Source organism: Arabidopsis lyrata (assembly GCF_000004255.2).
Source record: "Arabidopsis lyrata subsp. lyrata unplaced genomic scaffold ARALYscaffold_2, whole genome shotgun sequence".
Taxonomy (NCBI): Eukaryota; Viridiplantae; Streptophyta; class Magnoliopsida; order Brassicales; family Brassicaceae; genus Arabidopsis; species Arabidopsis lyrata.
Window position 1 is genome coordinate 17,877,947 of NW_003302554.1, and position 14,266 is coordinate 17,892,212.

A 14,266-nucleotide genomic window follows, 5' to 3' on the forward strand; every position below is an offset into this window, starting at 1 on the left:
ATCCTACATCTTTGTAGTTTGTAGTTTGTACCACCTATATAATGACCTAATTTATAAAACATAACATTAATAAAATAAATTTGAAGAAAGAAAATCCTAGATCTTTGTAGTTTGTAGTTTGTACCACCTATATAATGACCTAATTTATAGGGAGAAAAGACATTGATTCTTTTGCAGACCCATCAGCATGCATGTACAAAAAGATGTGAAAATGGGTTCGAAAATTATGGATTGGTTATATGATCGGTTAGTCGATAATTCGGGCTATGATTATGAAATATACCTATATTTAAAAAGATGAATCTTTCCAACTTGCTATTAGCATTTTTATTTCAATTTATACATCTTCGTTAAAAAATATTCGAATTCTATTATTAATTATGATTTTAGCATTCACGACATGTTTAAATCGCCGTAACATATATAGAAACATATCAAACGGTTTTACATACAACGATACCAAACTTTAAACTTGTCTATAATTTTTAAACTTTAAACTTGATTAAACTTTCAATTCTTGATACGTACAACGATGTAAACTTGTCTATAATTTTAAAAGATCGAACATCAAAACTGGTGTTGCTACCGTCAAAAGCACTAAATCTTTGATCAAAAAATAGAATCAAAAGTTTCCCACGATACCAAAATTTAAAGAAATAGAGGAAAAGTATATTTGTTCTCCCAAATTAAAACTAATTATTATTTGATCCCTAAAACATAAGACTCTTTCCAATTGTGGAATGCAAAAAAACAATGCAAAACCACCGGAATAATCGACTGATCTTGCCACGTGTCAACATCGGAAGGCTCTTGGTAGATGACATCATGTCGTGCGTACCTCAGAAATACAATCGCACGATAAGGTCACCTTCTCGGCTTTGCCAAAACACTCATCTTTCTAGCGTTTTGTCGTTAAACGTTTCGTTCCTTTAATTTTAAATTGTTTTTTTTTTTTTGTTTTTTTTTTTTGAATTTTAAATTGTTTATGATTAGTATTTCTTAATAAATTTGATTAGTATTTCCATAACTTAAATATTATTCTAATGGTGATGCCGTGATGGTCACAAATAAATGAAAAGGAAAAGGCATAAAAGAAAATTAAAATCCTTTTTTTACTCTCTTTACATGATGGGAACTCTTGACCTTTAAGTTTTTTCTTTGTGACAGTAAGTGTTCAAAGGGACTCGAAACACTTCTCCTTCCATTTGAGTTTTTGTGTGTGGTCCGAATGAAAAATATCTCTGTTTGATCTAGAGATTAACCAGAAATGTGTTTCGAAAGCATTTTTAACTCTTCATCTCTCAACTTCTTCATGAATTTCTCTGCTTATCTATCAAGGTTTGTTAAATTTTCCCTCCCTCTCTGTTTTGATCTTGAAAGGTTTGGATCTTGGAGAATTTGGAGTTCCTCGAGTTTTTATTTAAGTTCCAAACTTACTTTTTATGTAAGTTTAAAGAATTTGTTCTGTTTATGGTTTGTATCAGTGAGAGCAAATTAATGTAAATTTTAAGAGTAAGCTATTGGATCTATAACTGAAGGTGAGGCAAAACAAAAGTTTCTTTCTTTCTCTTTTGATTTATTCTTGTGGTTTTTTGAGAGATTCTAAATTAACAACTATGATTGGTTTGATATGTTAGAGGATAATAGAGATGATGAGTTCTTCTTCTCCAACACAACTTGCATCTTTTAGAGACATGGGAATCTATGAGCCATTTCAACAAATTGTCGGTTGGGGAAATGTTTTCAAATCTGATATCAATGATCATAGTCCCAATACTGCTACTTCCTCAATTATTCAGGTTGATCCTAGAATTGATGATCACAACAACCTCAAGGTTAACTATTTTTTTTCTTTCAAGATTCATTGCTTTTGAAGGTTGTTGTTACTTGTGTTTTTGCTAATTGTTTTTAAATTACGTGCAGATGAATTATGATTCTTCGCATAACCAGAACGAAGCAGAACAACCTTCTAGTAATGATAATCAAGATGATGATGGCAGGATTCATGATAAGGTTTAGAACAAACAAATTCAAGCTACTTATGTTTTTCTTTTGTACATACATTTAAAGATAGGAAATGGTGGTTTTTGTGATATTGATTGATATTCTCTTGTCATATGCCAATAGATGAAACGGCGTTTAGCACAGAACCGCGAAGCTGCTCGCAAAAGTCGTTTGAGAAAGAAGGTAAAAGCAAGTCCCTTTATTGAATCTCATATAGTTAAGTTAGTTACTACCAAGTCTTTTTTTGTTTCTTTAGGCTTATGTTCAGCAGTTAGAAGAAAGCCGGTTAAAGTTATCGCAGTTAGAGCAAGAACTCGAAAAGGCTAAGCAGCAGGTGAGCTAGGTGAAAAGATTGTTTAAAATGTTCTGTTTTGAGTCTCTATCAAGAAAATATGTTGTGGTTTTCGTAATTGACTCAATACTATTTGTTTTCTTTTCAAGGGATTATGCGTTCGCAACTCGTCAGATTCTAGCTATTTAGGACCATCTGGGAGTATTAACACAGGGATTGCTTCATTTGAGATGGAATATTCACACTGGCTTCAAGAACAAAGCAGAAGAGTTAGCGAACTACGAACAGCGCTTCAATCTCATATAAGCGACATTGAACTCAAGATGCTAGTAGAGAGTTGCTTGAACCATTACGCGAATCTGTTTCTAATGAAATCTGATGCAGCGAAAGCAGATGTTTTCTACTTGATATCGGGAATGTGGCGAACTTCAACTGAAAGGTTCTTTCAATGGATTGGAGGATTTCGTCCATCCGAGCTTTTAAACGTAAAAATTACAAACATTATATTCCCTTACAAAAACACTTATCAAACATTTTCAAAATGTAATGTCTTTATTTCTTGTTCTTGCAGGTTGTGATGCCTTATCTTCAACCATTAACCGATCAACAAGTCTTGGAAGTGCGAAACCTCCAACAATCATCACAACAAGCAGAGGATGCTCTGTCTCAAGGGATTGATAAACTTCAACAGAGTTTAGCTGAAAGCATTGTGATTGATGCGGTTATCGAGTCTCACATGGCTGCAGCAATAGAGAATCTTCAAGCAGTAGAGGGATTTGTGAATCAAGTAAGTAGTAAACATTAACTCAAAATAAAGTAAGGAAAGTTTGTGTCTTTCTATTTCAAGATTTCAAACATCTCTGTTCGGATTAACAGGCAGATCATCTGAGGCAACAAACTTTGCAACAAATGGCGAAGATCTTGACGACAAGACAATCAGCTCGAGGTCTACTTGCTTTGGGAGAGTATCTTCACAGACTTCGTGCTCTTAGTTCTCTTTGGGCAGCTCGTCCAAGAGAACCCACTTAAAAGAGGAGTTGATCAAAACTTAAAAAACAAGAAACAGCAGAATCAAAGTCTTAAAGAAGCATAGTCATCACAAAGCTTGGAAATGATGTTTAAAAAGGATCTTTAAGTAGAGTGAGATTCTCTTGATTAGAACTTTATGGTTTTTTTTCATTATGAAGTAACTTTGTGATATATTTAGATACAACAAAACAAATTATGATTGTATGTTTGAAATATGAGCAATATGATAATATGTGTAGTGAATGTAAAATATATGTATTATTCAGGGGCTAATGTGAAAAGAAACTCAATAAACCAAGGGTATTACTGTAATTTCACCATCGTTGCGCTTCAATCGTCCACAAAAATTTTCCCGGGAATTGATTATTTTTTTCTTGGAAAATGAGAAAATTCATATGAAGAAGAAAGAGTAAAGAAGTCTCTTCTTGTCCGGTTTGGACTTTTCAGGAATTTCATTTTCGTGGTAAGAGTGGAATTTGATTTATATGAATTTTAATTTCTGGGTTTGCGAAATTGATCGGTTTCTGGGTCGGGGCTTGAAGTTATGAGCAATCTTCGAGCTATTGGTAGACCACACTCTGTTTTCTCTTCGATCGTGTGTTGTAGTAGACACCAAAGTCGATCACTTTTTAGGGTTTCGATTAAAAACGTCGCCTTTAGAAACCGAGTATCGAATTCGTCTTGGTTTAGGTCTAAAGAAGATTCGAATCTTTGCTTTCGTTTGAATCAGAGGAAGACTCTAGTTAGAGCATCGAATTGGAGCGAAGAGAAATCTCCGTACGATACTCTTGGTAAGCTTCTTCTACCAATTGGGGAGTTTTCTGTATCTTACAGCTTCTTCTTCTACTCTTGCAGGTCAAGATTTAGCTTAAAATGTTCAATACCAATTTGAAAAGTAGTCTTTCCTTTGATGTGCTTGTTGAAGATTGTGGCAATGAGTGGTTCTGTTGTTTTGACTACTGTTTGTGACTTGTGTCAGAAGAATTGGACAAGCCCTTTGTCTTGTGTTTCCTGTTTTTGATTGTATTTTTATGTTGTTTGATTTTGAGTAACAGAGTTGGATCGAGATGCAGAGGAAGAGCAGATTAAGGTAGCATACAGAAGATTAGCCAAATTCTATCATCCTGATGGTACTTTTCTGGATCTTTAGAGCCAAATCAAAAGTCAAGATTTGTGATTAAGGATTCACTTTGTCATCACAAAAGTTCTAACTCTGTTTCTGATTCTGTTTTTGTTGCATTCCTTGTGTAGTTTATGATGGAAAGGGGACTCTTGAAGAAGGAGAGACAGCAGAAGCAAGATTCATCAAGATTCAGGCGGCATATGAGCTGCTCATGGACTCAGAAAAGAAAAGACAATATGATATGGATAACCGAGTGAATCCGATGAAGGTATATATATTTGAGTCATCAACTCGAAGTTTTCTTTTTCCCTCTGAAATTGCTAAATGTTGGGTTTGTGTAGGCATCTCAAGCTTGGATGGAATGGTTGATGAAAAAGCGAAAAGCGTTTGATCAGAGAGGGGACATGGCTATTGCAGCTTGGGCTGAGCAACAACAGCTTGAGATAAACCTTCGTGCTCGTCGCCTTTCACGTTCTAAGGTAAGAAATAATGTGTCTTTTTGAGCTTGTTCTTCCAACTTCGTAATTTTCTTCTGCTCTGTTTTGAATCTGGAAACTTATGTAAGGTGGATCCGGAAGAAGAAAGGAAGATATTGGAGAAGGAGAAGAAAGCATCGAGAGAGTTATATAACAGCACTTTAAAGCGACACACGCTAGTGTTGAAGAAAAGAGATCTAATGCGAAAGAAAGCAGAGGAAGATAAGAAAAAGCTCATCACTCAGCTACTAGCAGCAGAAGGTCTCGAGCTTGCTTCTGAAGAAGATGAGGAAGAAGCAGCCAAGTAAGATCCCAAACATTTTGGAAGCGTCATCTTCGATATCTACTTCAAGTAATTAAGCACTTGGTACTTACTCCCTCTCTCTCTCTTTCTCTTGTAGTATAAACATACATGTAAATATCATATTTTGATAATTACCAGATCTTCACTTCACGGTTCATCATTAAAAATAAGACAAGTACCAATTCATACATCCTGAGAAACAAACAGAACAAAGAAGCATCAATTGCAATGAGCAAGACCTAAGCAGGATCGTAATGATCATAAACACCATCCTTAACATCTGAAGCATGATGATGATGATGATCATCAAGAGAGACTAGCTTGAGCGTGAGACGACCGTTGGATCTGTGAGCTTGAAAATACTCGTGACGACGCACTTTCTCTTCCTTAAGTAAAAGCCGACCATCACTCGTATACTCTCTCTTCAGCACTGACGGCACGTACGATGGTAACGTTGGAGGTGACAGTATCTCACGCGCCACTGTTTTTGTATCCTCTCTTCTTTCACATGGTAACCCGACATCACCGGTCTTGTTGGAGAAATCGTTGAAGCAGCTCTCTGTACCAATGTAGACTCCGTTGTGGGAGAGGGTAGAGGTTTCTTGGTAGTGAGAATTAAGAGCCATGTTATGGAATCTTCAAAGGCTCTCTCTCCCGACTTAGTGAGGTTTGAGTTAAATAGGAGTTAGATTCATCCATTCTCTTACTTACATTTTGGAAGTTTTCTTTATAAGAGACTAAACTGTCTATAGTGAGAAAGAAATACACACAAAATAAGAGAGAGGAAATAAATACATGTATCTATCCATTAGTTAAATGACCAAAACAGGAATAATTTTGTTTCACGAAATGAATGAATACTACACACCTTGACAACAACAATGGAAAAGAAAACATTGGGTTATTTTTCTCCATTTTTGTCAGATATGTGTCTATCCTAACTTTTGACACATGCCACTTTTATTAGATGATCATATCAATATTCAGTACTAATCAATAGTTCAATACTATAAAACATGACACACATGTCTCGTCCAGATTCAAACTCATATGATTGTGACCAACAAAAATAAATTAATACTTATTCCAGACAATGACAATTGAAATATGCGTAAATCTAGTAATACTGTATTAATGAAAGATACGACAGTTATATTAACTAATCAAACACTGATCATTTGGAAACCAAACACAATGTTGGGTTTAGAAAGATAGTGATTTGTATTTTATCGTTCTCTGTAGTGGTCGTCTTTATGTCAAACCAACTTATTGGCTTATATTCAAGAATGCGTAAACTTGAGTTGTTTGCAGCTTTTATAGAATTCTTTTCCATATAAGAAAATTTGACCAAGAAGAAACACAATGTCTATTGCTCATAAAATTTTGAGAGACTCGAATACAAAAATGGATAAAAGTCCGGGAAGAAAGAAAATCTGAAAACTGTATCACTGATCACCAGGAATTGACTTGATAATGTCAGAATCACCTGAAACCACTCGAAAGACAAAATCATTAGTTAGATAGATCAATGAAGAACTAGCAAATATATGTAAGCAAGTAGTTAGCTCTTATACCAGGATCAACAATGCTCAGACACGAAACACGGAAGTACTTCCCGCAAGCTGTTCCCAAATCAACGTTATCTGAAATCCATTAAGGAGAGAAGAAAAACACAACACAGTTAAGCTGAAGTGACACGAGGAATAACCGATGAATGAAAACTATGTTCAATAGAATAAACATTCATCTACTTCCTTTGATGAAATCATCAATGATGATGTATTAAAATGCTCTTTAAGGTATACCAACGAGCAAGATCAAGATCAAGTTTTAGTCTAAGAGTAAAAATCTAGTAATCCCAAACCCTAGACCAACAGAACAATCAATTTGAAACACATATAGAGACCCATTCAAGTAGATTGTGATCTTGCAAAAGATCAACACTCTAAACATTACAGTTTCTACTACTTAGGATCATACTTTCATATATCAACATAATGGTCCATATAGAGACAGATATTACACTTTCAGTTACTATACCAATGAAACCTAAATACAAACAAGGGGATAATGAATCTTTAAAATCTACACGAGCAAAAGAAGAAAGGAACTTACTTCCATTGTAATGGTGGACACCGACTTTAGCGAGCATTGCGTAGTACTCAATCTCTGATCTTCTCAACGGTGGGCAGTTGGTGGAGATTAGAATTAGCTTCCCTGTGAACATAAAGCAAAACCAGAATAAACAACAAACAACAAAAAGCTAAAACATTTAGGTATGCACACCAAGTGTTCGACGAAATTACCTTTGGAGCCACGAAGGGATTTGAGAACAGACTTGTAACCAAGAGTGTATTTACCACTCTTCATTACAAGAGCCAACCTACTGTTGATACCCTCATGAGACTTCTTCTGCAATTAAGCAATAAACACAGAAGCAATTTAGTCATCGCTGGATGAAGTACATTGAGATCGAAAACGATACAAAGGATAAAACTTTGATGTGAGAGAAGGCGACGAACCGTTTTCTTGGCCGTCACCATTTTCGCCGGCGATGAAGTGGAATAAAAATGTCTTGGATCTGTGCGGCGGAGGAGAAGCCGAGAGGAAGAGGAGCACGATGACCTAAAACGATAAAGCGCCGCTTCGTCTCGTTTTATATTCTGTCAATTTTCTAGGGTTTTTGCTCTGCAGTTTTTTTGGAAATTTCAATTATGCCCTTGATGTTTCTAAACTTTTGTAATTTGTGAATTAAAAAAAATTAATTACTCGATTTATTCGTTTTAGTGAATTTGACAGAGCGATTAAATTAGCATAAACCACTTGTACATGTCTTGGTCAACATTTTGTCATGAAACATATCTGAGTTACATTTTCATTATAAAAGAAATAATATGTAGAAATAAATAGGATAAGGTAAACACAGATTTTTGTTTTTTGTTTAGCGTACATTGGATTGGTTTATGTTTCAAGTTTCAACAATTTTGGTTGTGGATGCAGGAAAATTTGAATTCCTTTTTTTTTCTATCGGATTCAACGTATGAGTTAAATTGTATAGAACTGGGACGAACTGATCAATCTCAGTACTTAAGAGTACGACAAAAGACAAGGTTTTTGGTATCTTGTACCGTACGAGGCTTTGCTCCTGAGAGCCCGTCTGTTTCACTCCAATTCTAAATAATCTAGCTTTTATATATATAATAATGTAATATGATCTAATCTGATTTAGGTTGTGTGGTTTACTAAATCGTTTGAGTTTTTAATTAATAGGGTTTTGATCAAGCATGGTCGTCTTATAATCATAATTAACCCGCTGTTACATACAGTCTAATGATACAAAATTACACATTAGTACCTTGAACCTTTTTTTTTTTTGCCGTCTAGATTTATTATTAATTGCAAATTATGAGAACACGACAGACTACACTTCCTTCTTCATGATTTTGATGAATACCTTCAATGATCCACGACCTAGCGACACTTCCTTCTCTGCGTAGAATCCTGGCGCACGGCTATAATTATACATCGCTGGAGATCTCATGCACACTTGCCTCCATTAATCTGCAAATTTGTTAATAAATCGCAATATCTGGGACTCGAACCCCAGACCTCTTAGTGTAGAAGCATTAATCAACCTTTGGTCAACCAATGGGCCAAAGGGGCTTCCACTAGTACCTTGAACCTTATGCCTAATAAACGTTACCCTTAAATTAAAAAAAATATTTTTTCTAAAATCTTGTAGATCTACCCTTTTTACAAAGTGGTAAACTACTACTTTTTGGTAATCTATCGAAATTTGTCCATTGTATATATAGCTTTTATCCATTTATCGATCACTTTTCAAGCTTCCAAGTCGTAATCCAAGATAATTAACACTTGTCCATCACAAAGCTAGAACCTAAACTTATCCATGATTTATTTCTTTATAAAATGCTAGTTTTAACTTAGCTAATCAAAATCTATATCATGGATAGTTTGTCCCCAGAAAGTGTTTATATGCACACTAACTTTTTAAGTGTTTTGTTAAGATACACCAAATTACTTAAGTGATAGATATTCATAGACAAATATAGATAAATATTGTGGAAAAAAATTAAGAAACAAGTAACCAAAGGTTGTTTAGTTTTTAGTATGATTTTGTTATAGTGGTAGATACAGAAAGAGAAGAAGAAAAATTGCAAATAGAATGAGTGAATTAATGAGAAAGGTTATTATATACACATGTAGAGCAAACTTCGCTTTGAAGATCTCTCTCTCTTTCTCCCCTATGTGTTCATATCCTTTCCCTGTCGGCGCGTAACAACAACAACCGAGACAACACAAACAAACAAATCCTCCACGTGTCGTGACCTGAAACCAGGTGGTCGTCATGTACAATATTACTATAAAACATATAGTAACATCCAAGAATATGCCATACAAATCCTAGCGCTTTGCCTTCCTTTTGAAACTCCTTCGTCAAGAGGCACCTTCGTTATAAGCTTTAATTTCACTCATTATATCCCTCTCATACACCATATAAACTAATACGTTGTCATAGTCTTGTTGCTATGGCACCATTTAGACTCAAAGTCACCACATACATGTTACTGATAAAAAGAGAAAAGGATACAAAATTTTTCTTATATTCTCCCATGTTTCACAACACATACCCAAAGTGATCACATTAGCTAGAACAAGGTATATAAATTAGTGGCAGACGAAGGAAGATAATATATCTTAGATGTGTATATATATTAAACATATTATTATACACAAATACTATACCCACCCACGTATATGAGCCTTTAGGCAAATGCCAAGAAACCAATAATGTTAAATATGAGCATTGAGCATTGAATAAAATACATTTTTTGTGTTATAAAGTTTTGAGTAACAACACTTGGTTATATAATGAGTAAAAGTAAATTTTTTACAAATATTATATAAAATGTGTATAAAATGTAAGTGATGTACCTAGCCATATGACAGATTCGTCTAAATTAAGAACAAAAATTCAATCCGCTACCATTTGTAACTCTTTTTCTCTCTCTTTCTCTTACACACAAACCTAAAAAAAACTCTCCTTTCGTCGACTCATTTACTTAAATATATAATTTTCCACTCAATCAAATTCTCTCTCGCACAACTAAATAATAGAGTGCGTTTTGATTATTTGCAGCGATCATTGGACATGGGTCGGGTGAAATTGGAGTTAAAGCGGATAGAGAAGAACACGAACCGACAAATTACGTTCTCAAAACGTAAAAAAGGTTTAATAAAAAAAGCGTATGAATTGTCAACACTTTGTGATATCGATCTTGCCCTCCTCATGTTCTCTCCTTCCGATCGACTATGTCTCTTTTCCGGTCAAACAAGGTACTTCCATTTCTTATTTCTAAAACATTCCATACCCTTCAGGGCCTTTTCCGGTCAAACAAGGTACTTCCATTTCTTATTTCTAAAACATTTCATACCCTTCAGAGCCGACTTTGAAGGGAGCAAAGTGAAACAATTGTATTGGGCTCCCAATTTTGTGGGACTTCCATTTTATGTTTTTTTTTTTGGTTTTTATATAAAATGCAAATAAATAAAGTATATTTAAGCGAATATGTTTATAAGAAATTAACATATTTTTTTAATTTGGATTCTATAAAAAATTGAAAAAACTTTAATTTTTATGCATTTTATACACTAAAATAAATTAAATTAATATATAATAATACTAAATATTAAGTATATAATTATATTATAGACCCTCATTTTTTGTTTTGTATTTGGCCCTAATTTTTTCAAGAACAGCCGTGCCCTTCTAGAATCTTCTCGTGATTTTTCAACTTAGTTAAAGTGTAACCATGTTTTACATATACATGTACTGCATATATCATTTGATTAAGGACAAAATGACAACCCACATATTCTTTTTATCAAAATGACAAAATAAAGATCCTCTATTCGGTGGTTGGTGGAATCCACCGAATAGAAGATCTTTATTTTTTCAGTACTAGTAGTTTTGATTTATTTCCCACTTGCTTTGTAATTCAAATATTAGAGGGTGGACACGTTTTTACATATTACTGAAGATTACAGAACATTTTCAAATATAGTAAAAGTTTCGGGCTTTTTGTGTTAGTAGAAAAGAGCTCTGCTGTTGTATTCTATAAATAACAAAAGTTTCGTGCATTTTGGTAAACAACAGAGTTCAGGGTAAAATTAATAAATACTAAAAGTATCGGATGTTTTTGGTAAATATAGAAAGTTTCGAAAAACTTTCGAAATAGCCCCGGAACTTTAATAAAGAGGAAAACAGTCACAAAAAGTCTTTAATTTGTTGTCAATTTTTTTTTTTTTTTTAAGTTGTTGTCATTTTATTACATAAAAATCATTAGAAACACCACAAAAGTGTTATATTAGTTTCCAATTGATTCAACATAGAAAATTTCTGGTTGTTTAGGATTTTTTGATAAGTTTTCACCATTTGCATCTGCAATTACAGTAGTATATTATTATTTTTATTCCGACATGGCCATCTCGCGTAGATATGTAGCACTCCAAAACGAAACACGTCGTGTTTCAATGACATCAGTGCATGCAATGACTCAGTGTGACTGTGAGCCCCATCAAATAAAACTTATCATTATATGTTTTTTCAGAAATTAAAAGTTGAGAAACAATTTCCTCATTAATTGTAAAATAAGAAAACAGAAGCCTGAAAAGAACAAACCGATTCTACTTGTCACTGCATAGCTTCTTCTCTCCTTCATTTGTCGGTTTGCTCCCACCGGTTTCTCTATACCACTTGGTTTGTTCTTCTTCAACGATACATAACATCTAAGAAAATATATGTAAATTAACACATGCATGGTGTTGTGTATCTCCATAATCGTAATTTTGAGTTAATTTCAGGATCGAGGACGTTTTGGCGAGGTACATCAATCTTCCTGATCAAGAAAGAGAAAAGTATGTGTCTAATCATCTCATTTGTCTGTCTACTTGGTTTATTATTTCTATATTCACATGTATTTTTTGGTGTATTTTTGTGAAAAATCTTCAGCGCCATAGTTTTTCCTGATCAGAGCAAACGCCAGTGAGTATATATCATATATTTCCATTTAATATAATAGTATATACTTTATTTCATATATATATAATTTGTTACACAACTTTTCTTCTCTGTTTTGCAGAGCTATCCAAAACAAAGAGGTGAGACTAATCATATATGGTTATATTCTAATCACATATTAATATTTTAATATTTAATCAGCATTTTTTTTTTTGTGACAGTATTTGTTAAGAACTCTGGAAAAACTCAAAATTGAAGATGACATGGCTCTCCAAATCAACGAACCTCGGTTTCTTTCTCTTTAATCCTTATAATTAATTTGTTCATCTTGTTTATATATGTTGATATGTTTAGCTAATTTCTTACCTCATGACTCTGGAAAAGCCCTGAAGCTATCAATACCGATGTCGAGGTTATTAATTTCCCAATCACATGTACATAATTATTTTTTAAAAGAATTTTTCTAATTATATTTTACAATTTTAAAGGAACTTGAGCAAGAAGTTTGTAGATTACAACAGCAGCTTCAGATATCAGAGGAAGAACTAAGGTATTTTTCTTTAATAACTAGTCATGTGATCCTATCTAATCAATAAGATTATAAAACTTACGTTGGGTGATGTAACATAATTAAATAGGAAATTCGAACCAGATCCAATGAGGTTTACATCAATGGAGGAGATTGAAGCATGTGAAACTCATCTCATCAATACATTGACAAGTGTCGTACAGAGAAGGGTGACACATATTACACATAATATTTTCTCTGCTATTTAAATGCATTGTAAGTAAGAGGGGGGAAATTGATTCGAGTGATTGGTAATCGCAGGAACATTTGTTGAGGAAGTCCTGCGAAGCACCAAGTAACCAACAAAGCATGCAGGGGATCCTTCTAAATGACATCGTCGAGGATTGGGGGTCTGAGGCTGAGCCCAAACAAGCCCATGTGATGGCTAAGTCGGCCCATCAGTCAAATCAGCTAAGGTATTATATAGCCAACCTTGTTTTTTCATATATGATTTAATCATTTTAAATTATTATTGATTTTTTTTTGTCTGTAAGCTATGATTTGCTCTTACAAGGGAGTAATTCGAGTTCGAACCAAAATCCAAAATGATATTAGGTGAATCGTAATACGCCGAGCATTAATGGAGAGAGAATGCATATTGTAAGACAAAAATAAACGAAAGAAATGGGTCTATTGGTAAGCTTCTCTACGGTTTCTCTTTCAAATTAAGGTTTTCGTATACAATAATGTTAAAAAAAATAAAGAAACTTCGACCTCTTGTTCAATAAATTTCTGAGAATATATTTAGAAACACAATCGATTAGTTTTTTCTTCAATCAGTAAATAAAATATACATCAACATTGTAATCAGGCAAACCACAGTGAGATTGTTGATTTTATTTGGATTTGAAAAACCTCTTTGAGTAGAGTTTTGAAGCTTATTTCTTTTACAAAGCTCAATTTATTTTCTGCTTACAAACTCATTATTATAGCAAACATTTCACATGGTGCAGTTTGTAACTTCCAGAGTTCCAGAGATAATTCAAATGAAGAAAAAAACAAGAAAATGAGTCATTGAGTTGCTATGAGCCTATGATACTACATTGGCTCAAAAATGTTAAAAAAAGCAATGGAGGAATAAAAAAAGAAAAGTACAAGATAACCTGAAAAACAAGGTGTACACATAACGTTGCCACAAGAGAAATCCAGGTACCATAGAGAGAAAACATGAAAAGAAGATAGAGCATCATGCACCATTAAACATCATATGCTCACTTATTCAAGGTTTGAGGATAGATCAGCAACCTATAGTTGAAAAATAACAAATCACGAATTAATATTATAGTTAATAAAATCAACTAAAACTCGCAAAATTTATCAATAAAATAAATTTTGTTTTTTAAAGGAATGAATTACCTGTTATGTCATTAGAGAATACTTTCTTAAGTGTGGATCAATATATAAACCGAGGCTTTCGTATCTTGGATA

General features: G+C 33.7%; 5 protein-coding genes and 1 long non-coding RNA gene across 8 annotated transcripts; 3 read left to right on the forward strand and 3 right to left on the reverse strand.

Moving 5' to 3' along the window:
• The first annotated feature begins 1,109 nt into the window (after positions 1–1,109).
• LOC9323773 (transcription factor TGA7) lies at positions 1,110–3,619 on the forward strand. 3 transcript variants are annotated; one of them, XM_021035006.1, is made up of 9 exons: positions 1,110–1,338; positions 1,485–1,538; positions 1,625–1,835; positions 1,924–2,013; positions 2,128–2,187; positions 2,261–2,338; positions 2,446–2,781; positions 2,868–3,083; positions 3,173–3,619. In XM_021035006.1, exons 3-9 carry the CDS (start codon positions 1,650–1,652, stop codon positions 3,323–3,325), a joined length of 1,119 nt encoding a protein of 372 aa, XP_020890665.1. In that variant the 5' UTR covers positions 1,110–1,338; positions 1,485–1,538; positions 1,625–1,649; the 3' UTR covers positions 3,326–3,619. The 3 variants fall into 3 exon arrangements, with proteins under 3 accessions (XP_020890665.1, XP_002887709.1, XP_020890664.1); XM_021035005.1 differs by having other exon boundaries at positions 1,111–1,338; positions 1,638–1,835; XM_002887663.2 differs by lacking the exon at positions 1,485–1,538 and having other exon boundaries at positions 1,638–1,835.
• An 80-nt stretch (positions 3,620–3,699) lies between these two features.
• On the forward strand, positions 3,700–5,416 carry LOC9323774 (uncharacterized J domain-containing protein C4H3.01). The gene is made up of 5 exons (XM_021035007.1): positions 3,700–4,116; positions 4,381–4,455; positions 4,577–4,716; positions 4,790–4,927; positions 5,014–5,416. The coding sequence occupies exons 1-5, from the start codon at positions 3,870–3,872 to the stop codon at positions 5,230–5,232; spliced, it is 819 nt and encodes a 272-aa protein (XP_020890666.1). The 5' UTR covers positions 3,700–3,869; the 3' UTR covers positions 5,233–5,416.
• A 51-nt stretch (positions 5,417–5,467) lies between these two features.
• Positions 5,468–6,119, reverse strand: LOC9323775. The gene has a single exon (XM_002889120.2). It carries the CDS (start codon positions 5,852–5,854, stop codon positions 5,468–5,470), a length of 387 nt encoding a protein of 128 aa, XP_002889166.1. The 5' UTR covers positions 5,855–6,119.
• Positions 6,120–6,540: 421 nt separating this feature from the next.
• LOC9325230 (60S ribosomal protein L30-2) lies at positions 6,541–7,898 on the reverse strand. The gene is made up of 5 exons (XM_021010322.1): positions 7,751–7,898; positions 7,535–7,640; positions 7,344–7,445; positions 6,803–6,871; positions 6,541–6,714 (listed from the first exon to the last, which is right to left on the reverse strand). The coding sequence occupies exons 1-5, from the start codon at positions 7,769–7,771 to the stop codon at positions 6,674–6,676; spliced, it is 339 nt and encodes a 112-aa protein (XP_020865981.1). The 5' UTR covers positions 7,772–7,898; the 3' UTR covers positions 6,541–6,673.
• A 2,068-nt stretch (positions 7,899–9,966) lies between these two features.
• On the forward strand, positions 9,967–13,829 carry LOC9325231 (agamous-like MADS-box protein AGL66). The gene is made up of 10 exons (XM_021034068.1): positions 9,967–10,586; positions 12,114–12,167; positions 12,262–12,294; positions 12,392–12,410; positions 12,492–12,559; positions 12,655–12,682; positions 12,759–12,820; positions 12,909–13,008; positions 13,100–13,254; positions 13,333–13,829. Exons 1-10 carry the CDS (start codon positions 10,402–10,404, stop codon positions 13,385–13,387), a joined length of 759 nt encoding a protein of 252 aa, XP_020889727.1. The 5' UTR covers positions 9,967–10,401; the 3' UTR covers positions 13,388–13,829.
• On the reverse strand, positions 13,800–14,264 carry LOC110230637. The gene is made up of 2 exons (XR_002333769.1): positions 14,195–14,264; positions 13,800–14,083 (listed from the first exon to the last, which is right to left on the reverse strand). It is a non-coding gene; the product is annotated as an uncharacterized LOC110230637 (long non-coding RNA).
• Between the last annotated feature and the right edge of the window lie 2 nt (positions 14,265–14,266).

What these genes read in the sequence shown, in the direction of transcription:
- LOC9325231 (XM_021034068.1), top strand. Translation starts at nt 10,402, where the DNA reads ATGGGTCGGGTGAAATTGGAGTTAAAGCGGATAGAGAAGAACACGAAC. An exon ending in CCTGATCAAGAAAGAGAAAA is followed by an intron (nt 12,168 to 12,261) that starts GTATGTGTCTAA and finishes AAAAATCTTCAG; the next exon opens with CGCCATAGTTTTTCCTGATC. An exon ending in CTCCAAATCAACGAACCTCG is followed by an intron (nt 12,560 to 12,654) that starts GTTTCTTTCTCT and finishes ACTCTGGAAAAG; the next exon opens with CCCTGAAGCTATCAATACCG.
- LOC9325230 (XM_021010322.1), bottom strand. Translation starts at nt 7,771, where the DNA reads ATGGTGACGGCCAAGAAAACG. An exon ending in ATCCCTTCGTGGCTCCAAAG is followed by an intron (nt 7,446 to 7,534) that starts GTAATTTCGTCG and finishes TTATGTTCACAG; the next exon opens with GGAAGCTAATTCTAATCTCC. An exon ending in TCTGAGCATTGTTGATCCTG is followed by an intron (nt 6,715 to 6,802) that starts GTATAAGAGCTA and finishes GAGTGGTTTCAG; the next exon opens with GTGATTCTGACATTATCAAG.
- LOC9323773 (XM_021035006.1), top strand. Translation starts at nt 1,650, where the DNA reads ATGATGAGTTCTTCTTCTCCAACACAACTTGCATCTTTTAGAGACATG. An exon ending in ATGGCAGGATTCATGATAAG is followed by an intron (nt 2,014 to 2,127) that starts GTTTAGAACAAA and finishes ATATGCCAATAG; the next exon opens with ATGAAACGGCGTTTAGCACA. An exon ending in AAAGTCGTTTGAGAAAGAAG is followed by an intron (nt 2,188 to 2,260) that starts GTAAAAGCAAGT and finishes TTGTTTCTTTAG; the next exon opens with GCTTATGTTCAGCAGTTAGA.
- LOC9323774 (XM_021035007.1), top strand. Translation starts at nt 3,870, where the DNA reads ATGAGCAATCTTCGAGCTATTGGTAGACCACACTCTGTTTTCTCTTCG. An exon ending in CAAATTCTATCATCCTGATG is followed by an intron (nt 4,456 to 4,576) that starts GTACTTTTCTGG and finishes TTCCTTGTGTAG; the next exon opens with TTTATGATGGAAAGGGGACT. An exon ending in GTCGCCTTTCACGTTCTAAG is followed by an intron (nt 4,928 to 5,013) that starts GTAAGAAATAAT and finishes AACTTATGTAAG; the next exon opens with GTGGATCCGGAAGAAGAAAG.
- LOC9323775 (XM_002889120.2), bottom strand. Translation starts at nt 5,854, where the DNA reads ATGGCTCTTAATTCTCACTACCAAGAAACCTCTACCCTCTCCCACAAC.